At 36.3% G+C, this 13,035-nt stretch overlaps 1 protein-coding gene across 6 annotated transcripts in view; it reads right to left on the bottom strand.

Annotated features, from left to right (window-relative positions):
• Positions 1 to 13,035, bottom strand: part of LOC131946388 (spermatogenesis-associated protein 1) — a 62,006-nt gene that overhangs the window by 11,714 nt on the left and 37,257 nt on the right. For 5 of the 6 annotated variants that reach the window (XM_059307119.1, XM_059307118.1, XM_059307121.1 and 2 more), the window contains exons 6-8: positions 10,449 to 10,839; positions 4,970 to 5,045; positions 4,155 to 4,721 (exon numbers count right to left, since the gene is read on the bottom strand). In XM_059307119.1, the coding sequence (XP_059163102.1) occupies positions 4,155 to 4,721; positions 4,970 to 5,045; positions 10,449 to 10,839 (1,034 nt within the window). The remainder of the gene's footprint in view (positions 1 to 4,154; positions 4,722 to 4,969; positions 5,046 to 10,448; positions 10,840 to 13,035) is intronic. The other variant, XM_059307124.1, reaches the window with a different exon arrangement.

Genomic DNA, 13,035 nt, shown 5'->3' on the forward strand with positions numbered 1-13,035 from the left:
AGTGTTAACCTGGTTCACTGAAGAAAACAGTGGGTAGAAAAGTGTTAACCTGGTTCACTGAAGAAAACATTGGGTAGAAAAGTGTTAACCTGGTTCACTGAAGAAAACAGTGGGTAGAAAAGTGTTAACCTGGTTCACTGAAGAAAACAGTGGGTAGAAAAGTGTTAACCTGGTTCACTGAAGAAAACAGTGGGTAGAAAAGTGTGAACCTGGTTCACTGAAGAAAACATTGGGTAGAAAAGCCAATGGAAAATGAAGCACATATAATGATGCAACAAGCATCAACACTAGACTAAGCCAAACAAATTTTGAAATATTGAATTCTATTTTTGAAAGTGTATATAAGTCAGATTATAAAGAACATGTTTATAAAAAATATGTTTATAAAGAAAAATTTTATAAAGCACACTGAGTAGCCATAGTGTTTCATCATCAAATTGTAATCAGGTTGCAGTAGACTTTTTTCTTTGCTATTATTACTTTAACAATTATGAATTAATCAATACGAGCTGACTTGCGGCGTATCATACGCCGCTATTTAGTTGTTTTATTTTCTACTTTTCAGTAATTCATAATTTGTGAATTCGACAGTACCAATGCTGCCACTGAAAATATTTGCTTTAAAATACTATCAGTTAGTCGTTAAGGACGATAATCCCCCTCCATCCTCATTTCCCCTAACCCCTACCCTACCCCCCCCCCCCCCCCGTGAAAGCAGCCTCCTCTTAATTACCTTCCCTAAGTTTAAAATAGTTTTAAACTAAATTATCTGCCCCTAATAGGAGTCACTAAACCCTGCTCTATGATTGTTAACATTTAGCGTGAACCACAGCTCACCAGACCTTGTGGGGGTGGGGGAGGATGATTTATGCCTACTGAAGAAGAGAGGAGACTGCAAGGCGCGCTTACAGCTTGTTTTCTAGCGTCTCCCAGAAGAGGATTATATATATAGATATCAAAATTGCAACTGATTTACACTGTAAAGACTTTCAATAAACAAAAAAAGTCTACAATTAAATTGTTTAATCTCCAAAGTAAGATGTGACTTTAAAAAATACTGCATGCAACGATTGCTATTTCATTGCTCTACATGTTTACCTTACATAGATTAAAAGTTTTACTTCCTCGCCCCCCCCCCCCACCCCTTCAACTCTTTGTCACATTGATCAGAATTGATATTTTTTTCCAGATGGATTAAGATCATCAATGAATGGTCATTGGATTGTGTAGTAACCCAAATGATTATTAATATGAAATAGATCAACCTCTATGCTACTAAAACTCAACTTAGTTTATAGTTTGAGCAGGTGTATATTTCTCTAGATGATCTGCAATATGCGGAGAATTTTGAAATATGTAGAAAAAAGATTCTTTTTAAAATGAATGTATATTACAAACTTTTTTTTAGACGTTAATAAAAAGTTTGACGCATTAGGTAACAAAAATAAACAATTATGCAAATGGGGTACAATCACTCAATTTTTCAGCAAGAAGAAGCTAAAGGGCTTTTTGCCAAAGGGTATTGAGTAATCTTACAGTGCTTAATAAAAGTGTGTCAAGCTTCTTAGCAAAAATAGCCGTCCAAGTCAGGCAAATGTTGAATGGAGAGGTCGCTAAAAAGTTTGATTCCCCAGGCAGATGAGGCTCGTTAGCTGCGGACAGCCACTCTCCTAGAAGAGACAACTCCAGAGTCAAACAATTTCTGCCTTGTAGTTTGTTCTTGTTTGGACAAAAGAAAAGCAGGCTGAAATCGGAGTCAATGGCCTCAATGGCGCATAACCAGTTGACACATATACTTAATTGTGTTGGAGGGGATCCCTTCCAATACTAGAGTTAAGAATGAGGAAAAAGAACAAAAATGAAAAAAAAACAGGGACTTCTAAGACGTAGTTTTTTTTTGTAAGCCAAAAAAAAAAAAATAACCATTAGTTTAAATGAAACAAAAAATACCAATAAAAAAAAGTGTTTTTAACCAAATTTTTTAAGGCAATAAATCGGTTTGTTAATATATGCAAACAAAGGACTATGACTACATTTTCTAACATGCAGAAGATACTTAGCTTTAAAACTAAACATTCAAGAAATCCAAAGTTTAATGGGAGTTTAAGAGGGATGGGGTGGGGGCTGTTGGTTGGCTCTGCTATACACAATCAATATCATAGTTTTTATGTTGGCCACTACAACTGATCTTATATGGCCACTACAATTAATCTGGCCACTACAATTAATCTGGCCACTACAATTGATCTTATGTTGGCCACTACACCTGATCTTATATGGCCACTACAATTGATCTGGCCACTACAATTAATCTGGCCACTACAATTAATCTGGCCACTACAATTGATCTGGCCACTACAATTAATCTGGCCACTACAATTGATCTGGCCACTACAATTGATCTGGCCACTACAATTGATCTGGCCACTACAATTAATCTGGCCACTACAATTAATCTGGCCACTACAATTGATCTTATGTTGGCCACTACACCTGATCTTATATGGCCACTACAATTGATCTGGCCACTACAATTAATCTGGCCACTACAATTGATCTTATGTTGGCCACTACAATTGATCTGGCCACTACAATTAATCTGGCCACTACAATTGATCTGGCCACTACAATTAATCTGGCAACTACAATTGATCTGGCCACTACAATTAATCTGGCCACTACAATTAATCTGGCCACTACAATTGATCTTATGTTGGCCACTACACCTGATCTTATATGGCCACTACAATTGATCTGGCCACTACAATTAATCTGGCCACTACAATTGATCTTATGTTGGCCACTACAATTGATCTGGCCACTACAATTAATCTGGCCACTACAATTGATCTGGCCACTACAATTAATCTGGCAACTACAATTGATCTGGCCACTACAATTAATCTGGCCACTACAATTGATCTTATGTTGGCCATTACAATTAATCTTATGTTGGCCACTACAATTGATCTCATAATTTCTATGATGGCCGCTATTCTTGATCTAGACCGCATCTCCAAACATCAATTTGAATTTTTTTATTAAACATTATGTAAGCATCTAGAAATCAATAGCAAATAAACCGGGAGTGATCTCCCCTAAACTTTCTCGAATATTCTTATATAAAATAACAGGGGATGGGAACTCGGGCTATAGACATGATTTTTTTATCCATTTTAAATACTTAAAGTTTTAAAAATAGAATAAAATCTGGTAGACAAAAGAATTGCATACCAAGTGAACGCCAAATAAAAAAGTGCATAATAGTGCGCAATATTATTAGTCCTTTAAAAATTTACATTAGTTTTTTGAAAAATCGGAAGTAGCGTAAATTACTACTTCCGGCCAACGGAAATTACTCAAAATTTAATTAATTGAAGGTAGAGAATTAGATCTTTTACTTACATGTAAAATTTCATTTATCTATCTGAAATAGTACTCATGTTATAGGCTTTTGAAAAATTCAAAGTAGAAAAAGTACCACTTCCGATTATCGGAAATCGCTCAAAAGTTGATCAGGATCTACCATTTTGATAAAATACTTATATATGAAATTTCATCAACCTAGCTGTAACGGTACACAGACAGACACACAGACATACAGACAGAATTGCAAAGCCCATTTTTTTAGACTGGATTACGCATAAAACCTGTTAATTTTGATAAATCTGGATTGATAATTTTTGCCCGATTAAAATAAGTCCTCTATACTTTGGATGTGATGAAGGACTGAGGTGTAATAAGGTGAAAATTGTTAAAATTTCTAGTGATTTTTGTGCACGATTACAATACTTTCTCTATACTTCGTATATATGAGAAAGTAAAAACACAACATTAATGATAATAAAATAATTGGTTATGAGTAAAATATAAAGCAGTGATTAGGGCAACCAACTACAGACAGATCTCAAATTCAGATAGGTCAAAAACTAAGTGGGACAAATACAGATTACATATTTTGATAGTATGTCATATGTTGCAGGTTGTATATGTGGTAGGTGTGTGGTCTACAGATATAGGTGTATATTATGTGTACAAAGTGGTGTGTAGTGTATTGATTTTTTGTAAATGTGTACCTGAAGAGTAAGTGGGTACCAAACGCATGAGGTAGACAAAGTTGTTTTTTGTAGGGTCAATTAAAGTTTAAAACTAACTTTTTTTGGTTCCATTTTATTTTCCCTTTCATCCAACTTTAAGTCTTCTTTTTGTTTCCTTTCATCATCTTCTTGTTTTCTTCTGTTTTCTTCTTTCCTTCTTTTTTCTTCTTCATTTTTCCTATTTTCCTCTTCTTTTCTTAGTTTTTCTTCATCTCTTTTTATTTCCTCTTCTTTTCTTCTTCTATCTGCCTCTTCATTATGTTTCCTTCTTTCCTCTTCTTCAAGCTCTCTTTTTCTTTTATCTTCTTCTCTTTTTCTTTCTTTTTCTTCTCTTTTTCTTTCTTCTTCTCTTTTTCTTTCTTCTTCTTCTCTTTTTCTTTCTTCTTCTTCTCTTTTTCTTTCTTCTTCTTCTCTTTTTCTTTCTTTTTCTTCTCTTTTTCTTTTATCTTCTTCACTTTTTCTTTCTTTTTCTTCTCTTTTTCTTTCTTCTTCTTCTCTTTTCATTCTCTCTAACATTTCTTCTTGTCTTCTAGCTTCTTCATACTTTTTTCTCTGTCTTTCTTCTTCAGTTTCCTCTTCTCTTTTTTCTCCCATCCTCCTGTTCTCTTCCATCTCTCTCCTCATCTAATGCGGCAAAAAGGAAATTGTTTAAAACAACATCTGACAAAAGGGAAACTGATTTTAAAAATTACATTTAGATTTAAAAAGGCAGTGCATCACGCAACATTGTCACAACACAAAAGAATAAAAAAATGAATAAAGAACTTAATAATACACTGAACAAGTAGGAAAGACATGGAGTAAATCAATCTAAACCTGATCACTCAATACACTGAACAAGTATGAAAGACATGGAGTAAATCAATCTAAACCTGATCACTCATCCACTGGTCTCGTTGATCCAGTCTTCCTTCTGTTTCATCCTCCAGACTGTCAAACTGCACAGGCCTAGACAAGACAGCAAAAGTTAAAGACTGACATACTATCCTATCTAGAAAAGATAACCAAGATAAACCAATTAAAAAGGGAAAGTAATGGAGGCGAATCAGTTGACGAGAATCCTTCCATAACATTTGTAATATATTGAGCTTTGTGAATTCAAGGGAACTCACTCTTCTTGTATTAGTCTTATATTTTATAATGTTTTGAGTGATGTCCCTTGCATGTGCTTCCTGTTTCCGATTCAGAATAAAATGTGGTGTGCATAGAACATGGCTTCCTCGTCTGTTGTGTTACCTATCGAAGTACAAATCTACTACATTGTGCGACGAGGATGGGATCATCCACTAAAAAAGAGCACATGCTTACTTAAGAAGAAGCTTGCTAGAGCATATTGGCTAAGTATTTGCAGGATAATGGCGCTGTATGGCCAGATAAAAAAATTTAATTCGAATGAAGAAACCATTCATGATTATCTAGATAGGTTAAGCTTTACCTTGAAGCTAACGACGTGACGATAGAAGCCAAAAAGAGAGCTGTTTTGTTAACAGTCATAGGGCCTCAACAATTTAGGCTATTAAAGGACTTATGCGCACCAGCTAGTCCAGCTACCAAGAGCTTTAACGAGCTGAGCAAACTGCTAACAGACCACCATGCGCCCACACCACCCAAGTTCCTGTGTAGAGCCAGATTTGACGGTAGGACTCGTCAACCAAACGAATCAATATCAGAATATGTTGCTGCTTTACGTCTGTGAATTCGGCGACACGCTGTCTGACAGACTATGTGAAAAGTTTGTGACAGGTGTAAATAGCCCTGATGTTCAAAGAAAGTTGCTTCTCGAGTCAGATCTAACATTGGAAAAAGCAATACAACTTGCAACTTCATTCCAGCAGTCATCCGATGCGGCAAGATCTCTAACGCTTTCAGGGATCCATGCAGTGGACAGCAGGTCAGTCAACAAACACCAACCCCATCAGAGCAGTTCAACTTATGCTAAACAGCCTGCAAGTTCAAATCCTAGATCTAAATCTAGTAATAATTATCAAAAATGGTATCGATGCAACGGTCCCCATGCATCTCATCAATGCAAGTTCAAGTCAGCAACTTGCTATTAGTGCAGTAAGCAAGGTCACATTGCCAAGGCCTGCTTTGCAAAGTCTTCGTCTGTTGCTAGATCTAGCCAGTCAGGACAGTACCGCAACCAAAGGCAGCACTATGTTAACTGTCACCAAGACAGCCTAACCCAACCAATGAACCACTCTACCTGTGAAAATGCTCAAACTGATCCGCAGCCGGAGTTCAACCTGTTCTCTGTGAAATCAACAAGTCATGCTCCCATCAATGTACTAGTTTGTATCAACGGTAAGAGCATCATCTTCCAACTTGACACGGGAGCATCTCTAACCGTCATCACAAAGAAGGACTTTGACGTTGTCACAGGAGGATCAGTGCCTCTACAACCATGTCACAAGTGCCTAACAACATACACAGGTGACAATGTTCCGGTGATAGAGGAGTGTATGGTTCATTTAAGCTATAATGGTCAAAGTGTTAAACTTCCTCTTCTTGTGGTTGAAGGAAACGGACCACCATTACTAGGTAGGAACTGATTAGTTGATATTAAGTTAGACTGGGGGAGTATATTTTCAGTGAACAATGCAAGAGAATCTAGTTTTACTTCAATAGATAAAGTTGTATCTGAAAATGAAGGTGTCTTTGGTAGTTCAGGGTTACTAAATGATAGGACAGTGAAGATAAGCATTAAAGACACAAATCCAAGATACTGCAAAGCTAGAGTTCCACCTTATGCAATGAGGGATAAAATTGAAAATGAGCTAAGTAGATTGGAATCTAATGGCATCATAAAGAAGGTAGACTATTCCGATTGGGTAACGCCCATTGTGCCAGTGTTAAAGAAGGATGGTTCTGTAAGAATTTGTGGAGACTATAAAGCTACACTGAATAAGCAAATAGAGCTAAATAGGTACCCTATTCCTAACATTGAGGAAATTGCTTTGAATTTGGCAGGAGGAGACAAATTCACTGAATTAGACTTCAGTCATGCTTACACTCAACTAGAACTTCATCCAGATTCAAAAGTCTATACGACAATAAACACACATAAGGGACTCTACCAATATGAAAGACTGCTTTGGTATATCATCTAGCCCTGGAATTTTCCAGGCTGTCATAGACAGTATTTTTCAGGACATTCCAATGTTTGTGTTTACTTTGACAACGTGTACATAACTGGTAAGAATGACACAGAATATCTTAAAACACTTGATAAAGTCTTGAAAATAGTTGGTGAAAAGGGTTTAAAGATAAACAAAGATAAATGTCAATTCATGCTGACAGATATTAGTTTTCTGGGTTATAGTTTGAGCAAGCAGGGTCTCAGACCTCAACCTGAGAAAACAAAAGCCATTAAAGAAGCACCCAAACCTGAAAATACCCAACAGCTAAGAGCTTTTTTGGGCTTGATAAATTACTATGCGAAGTTCATAGGGAATCTGTCTGGTAAACTATCACCACTGTACAAGCTGCTGCAGAAAAATGCAACTTGGCACTGGGGTAAACAACAAGATGCTGCTTTTAATGCAGCAAAAGAAGCTTTGTCTTCTGACACCTTGCTAAATCACTATGACCCAGGGAAAAGACTTATCTTAACATGTGATGCTTCACCAGATGGTGTAGGAGCAGTTTTATCCCACATAGATGAAAATGGTGACAGACCCATTGCTTTTGCCAGTAGATCTTTGAACCAGGCTGACAAAAATTATTCTCAGTTAGATAGGGAAGGCTTAGGCATCATTTTTGGTGTTAAGAAATTTCACAAGTTTCTGTTTGGTAGAGAGTTCACCATCTTTACAGATCATAAGCCATTGCTGGGTTTGTTTGGGGAAAACAAACCCCTGCCTGAGCGTGCCTCACCAAGGGTTCAAAGGTGGGCTATCACACTAGCTGCATACAATTATGAATTGAAATGCAAACCTAGATCTGAGAATAGTGCAGATAGTCTTAGTCGTTTACCTTTAAAAAAACCAAAGCCTTAGTTATGTACCAGAAGATGTATTTGTTCTTTTCACTATCATGGATAACTCCAATATAAATGTGAATGATGTTAAGAGAGAAACACAAAAAGATGAGTGCTTGATAAAAGTATATGAGTACTGTAAGAATGGTTGGCCTGAAGAGTCAGTGAATGATGATTTAAGGCCATCTAAAATAAGAAAAATAGAGTTAAGTCTAGAAAATGGATGTGTGCTATGGAGGTCAAGGGTTATTATCCCTAAAATGTTACAAAAAGAAGTTTTAAGAACTTTACATGATACTCATCTTGGTTCTTCCAAAATGAAGAGTCTTGCACGATCGTGGTTCTGGTGGCCACATATGGATGCTGATATTGAAAAATATGTAAAGCTTTGTTCAAGCTGTGCACAACATTCAAAGCAACCAGTTACAGCACCTTTGCAAAACTGGGACTGGCCAATCGAACCATGGAAACGTATACATATAGATTTCGCAGGACCCTTCATGAACAAAATGTTCTTAATTGTTATTGATTCACATTCTAAGTGGTTAGAAGTTAAAATCATGAACACAATCACTGCAAGTGATACCATTATAGAACTTAAGGAAATATTTTCAACCCATGGATTACCTGATCAAATTGTTTCAGATAATGGGCCTAGTTTCACTGCTCATGAGTTTAAACTGTTTTGTGTAGCAAATGGTATTGAGCATATAACCACATCACCTTATCACCCTGCTGGGAATGGTTTGGCTGAAAGAGCGGTAGGCATATTCAAAACCGCTATGGTAAAAATGAGTACCGGTAACAAGTTTTCTCTCAGAGAAAGAGTAAACAGGTTCTTAGCCAAATACCGCACAACTCCTCATATAACAACAGGTGTTGCACCATGTGAATTGCTATGTGGTAGGAAAATTAAAACTCATCTTGACCTACTACATCCAACTGTTCAAAGGTCTGTTTCCCAACATCAACATACACAAAAAGTAAATCATGACAAAACATCCATTGAGAGAGAATTTGGGGTTAATGATAATGTGTATCTGAGAAATTATGGGAGAGGGGAAAAATGGATGCCAGGTCAAATTGTTCAATGTACAGGACCTGTGTCTTATAAAGTAAAAACAAATAATGGACTTATTGTCCGTAGACACGCAGACCAGTTAAAAATAACTTGTGCAGATAATAAGTGTAAATCTATCAATCCCACCAGATCTGACCAGTTCACACCAACTCAGTTTTTCCACAACCAAGTTCTGTTGATATGAGTGAACCAAGTAGTCTAGAGTCAGAAAATGTAAATTCTGGAATTAATGATTTAGATCCTGGACTTCCTGAGCTAGAGAGTCCAGATGGTCAGAATCTTGAGTCACCAAATCAAAAGCCACTGAGAAGGTCAAACAGGACAATTATGTTGTAGCATATTTTGCGTTTGTTTGTAAGGATTTAATCTACCAAATGATTCAAATCATATAATGTTTTGTATTGACTTTTGAAGTGTTGTTAATTGAAAGATACTATCATTCACTCTCTTGAGAGCTATGTTATTATTTACTAAGGGTAAAGGGATGTAATATATTGAGCTTTGTGAATTCAAGGGAACTCACTCTTCTTGTATTAGTCTTATATTTTATAATGTTTTGAGTGATGTCCCTTGCATGTGCTTCCTGTTTCCGATTCAGAATAAAACGTGGTGTGCATAGAACATGGCTTCCTCGTCTGTTGTGTTACCTATCTAAGTACAAATCTACTACAACATTGTTGACATGGGTTAAAAACGTGCTTTTTTTAGATTTTGCAATCAAAGCGACCAGAAAAATAATAAAAAATAAAAACTTAAGCCTAAAAATAAATCAGATATTTTATATTTTTAGAAGCAATGTTGTAAAAGTTGCAAATACAGAGAACTTGAAAATAATTTGTTGAGTTTAAGGCTACATTTCTATTTATTTTATTGTACACATTGTAAGCGATAAAAAAGGAAAACTAGGTCTTGGGGTTTAAATTTGCATTTTTTTTTTAAACTTTATCTGCAAAGTTTTGTAAACAAATAGTTTTTGATCAATAATATTTGTCTTACGAGAGTGAAACATCCGGTTATAACTTAGGCTTGATGAAAATAAATAGAAATGTAGCCTTAAACTCAGCAAATTATTTTCAAGGTCTCTGTATTTGCAACTTTTTTAGCATTAATTCTAAAAATATAAAATTTCTGAATTAATTTTAGGCTTACTTTTTAATTTTTTAAATTATTTTTACGGTCGCTTTGTTTGCTAAATCTAAAAAAGCACGATTTTATTCCATGTCAACAACATTATGGAAGGATTCTTGTCAATTCGCTCGCCTCTATTGAATAGTTTAAAAAAAAAAATTACCTTATCCTGTTATCATTGTCTTCTCTCCTGTACTTTCTGTAGTTCTCATCTTTTGAAATGTGTGCAGTATCAGAATCATCATCCCGGTCCACAGCTCTCACAAGTTTGGTTGGGGAGCTGTTGCGAGCGCGTGAAAGATGAAGCGCCCCTTGTTTTCTTGTGTGTGCCGGCATCTCATCCCATTCAGTGGCAGGATTTTTCTCTTGGTGTTGCTGCGCTGTGTGGTGAGAGGGTTGGGTGTATGGGTCATACGGGTCATGGTACTTGTAGGAAGAGTCATCAGAGTTGTAAGGGTTGGGGTCCGGGTCTGGGGAGGCTGCAGGCTTTTTGTCTATTTTAGGTAGGGGGTGGTACCTGTGGGCTGGAGAAATATGGGCATCTTCTTGATCGCCTGCAGCAAAGAAAAAAACATTTGTTGGACTCAGTAGTTTACAGGAGAATAAATTTTGTTTCAGATCTAAGATATTTGTGATTTGAGTCATTAATGTATCACATGCATACAGATGATAGGACAGTTAATTTGTCAAAACATAGGAGGGACATATGACAAAACATAGGAAGGACATGTGACAAAACATAAGGGGACATATGACAAAACATACGAGGGACATATGACAAAACATAGGAGGGACATATGACAAAACATACGAGGGACATATGACAAAACATAGGAGGGACATATGACAAAACATAGGAGGGACATATGACAAAACATAGGAGGGACATATGACAAAACATAGACTTATGTCCTTTTTTAAAAAACATGTGACAAAACATAAGGGGACAATATGACAAAACATAGGAGGGACATATGACAAAACATAGGAGGGACATATGACAAAACATACGAGGGGCCATATGACAAAACATAGACTTATGTCCTTTTTTAAAAAAACTACATTTAGTCTTCATACTAAGTTAATAAACTTAAACTGTATTGCTTATAGTTATAAAACGATGCATAAACTGCTCAATTGTAAGTTACTGAAATCATGGTATTCATTTTTATAAAACTGGTCAAAATACTTTGAATCAAATGTTTTAAAAAACGTTATTTATTTTTCTAAAAACATATTTTTTTAACATTTATTAATTAATAACACCTTGTAAAAATAAGCTAATAAAAAGTATAAGTACTGGAATCTACACATAGTGGCTGCATGTTATTGAATTACATTGGAGGTCAATTTTAAGATTTTATCTGTTGATATATTGAGAAGCAATGATTTTAAAAAGAAAAAAAAGTCGTCGAAAATGCAGTATGATGTTACTGTCTTTCACACGCAGTAGCGTAGCGACGGGAGGGGGGGACATATGTCTCTGGGCGCCGAAATGGGTTGGAAAGATAAATTGAAAGGTTGAGGGGGGTGCAAATCGAAAGTTTGAGGGGGGCTGCAAATCGAAATCTTAAGGGGGGGGGGGGGGGGTGCAAATCGAAAAGTTTGTCCCCGGGCACCGGGAAGGGTCGCTACGCCTCTGTTCACATGTAACCCAGAAGTCTTCCTATTGCTATATAATAAAGACATAAAAATTATTAGTTTTCTTTAATATATATTAAAGTGCTATATTAAGTGCTGTTTACGCTGAGTGCTCTTTTATGAACTATGTTGGGTGCTAGTTGATGCTGTTCTGTGCAATATTGAACACAGGAATAAAAATGTATGTGTTATGTGTTTATGTAGTTAGGTCAGTGTGTTTATGCCCAGCAGTTAGGTCAGTGTGTTTATGTCCAGTAGTTAGGTCAGAAGCATTAAACAATGACAGGCAGTGGTGACACAACATTCATGCAGACAGTGGTGACACAACAATCATGCAGGCAGTTGTGATACAGTGGTGACACAACATTCATGCAGACAGTGGTGACACAACATTCATGCAGACAGTGGTGACACAACATTCATTCAGACAGTTGTGACACAGTGGTGACACAACATTCATGCAGACAGTGGTGACACAACATTCATGCAGACAGTGGTGCACAACATTCATACAGGCAGTGGTGACACAACATTCATGCATGCAGTGGTGACAAAACATGCATACAGACAGTGGTGACACAACATTCATGCAGGCAGTGGTGACACAACATTCATACAGGCAGTGGTGACACAACATTCATACAGGCAGTGGTGACACAACATTCATGCAGACAGTGGTGACACAACATGCATGCATGCAGTGGTGAAGATCAATAAAGGAAATGTAAAAAAACGTGTTTTTAATAAAAACAAATATTTCAAACTGATATTTGTATTAAAACTGACATACCCAGAGATTTCTTCAAGAATTATCTTTGTTATTTCTAGATGGCTTTTCCACCATGAATTGAAATACAAATATTAATAGTATGAGATTCCACATGTTAGTATCAGATGATTCTCTCATTGAACTGACTGTATTTAATTATTTTAAGATAATTATCATTAGCCAGTGCAGAAAAAAATGATACATGAATAATGTTCCCATCTGAAAGTTATGTATGATAACATGACAAATATGCATACAAAGATTATGCATATAAGTTTAATGAACTAATCTCTATCTATTGCATAATTTGGGCTGGGGTGGCTAATCGTTTTGATTAGCA

This window comes from Physella acuta, unplaced genomic scaffold, assembly GCF_028476545.2.
Source record: "Physella acuta isolate Inbredline_101_S28 unplaced genomic scaffold, ASM2847654v3 ptg000557l, whole genome shotgun sequence".
NCBI classification, from domain to species: Eukaryota; Metazoa; Mollusca; class Gastropoda; family Physidae; genus Physella; species Physella acuta.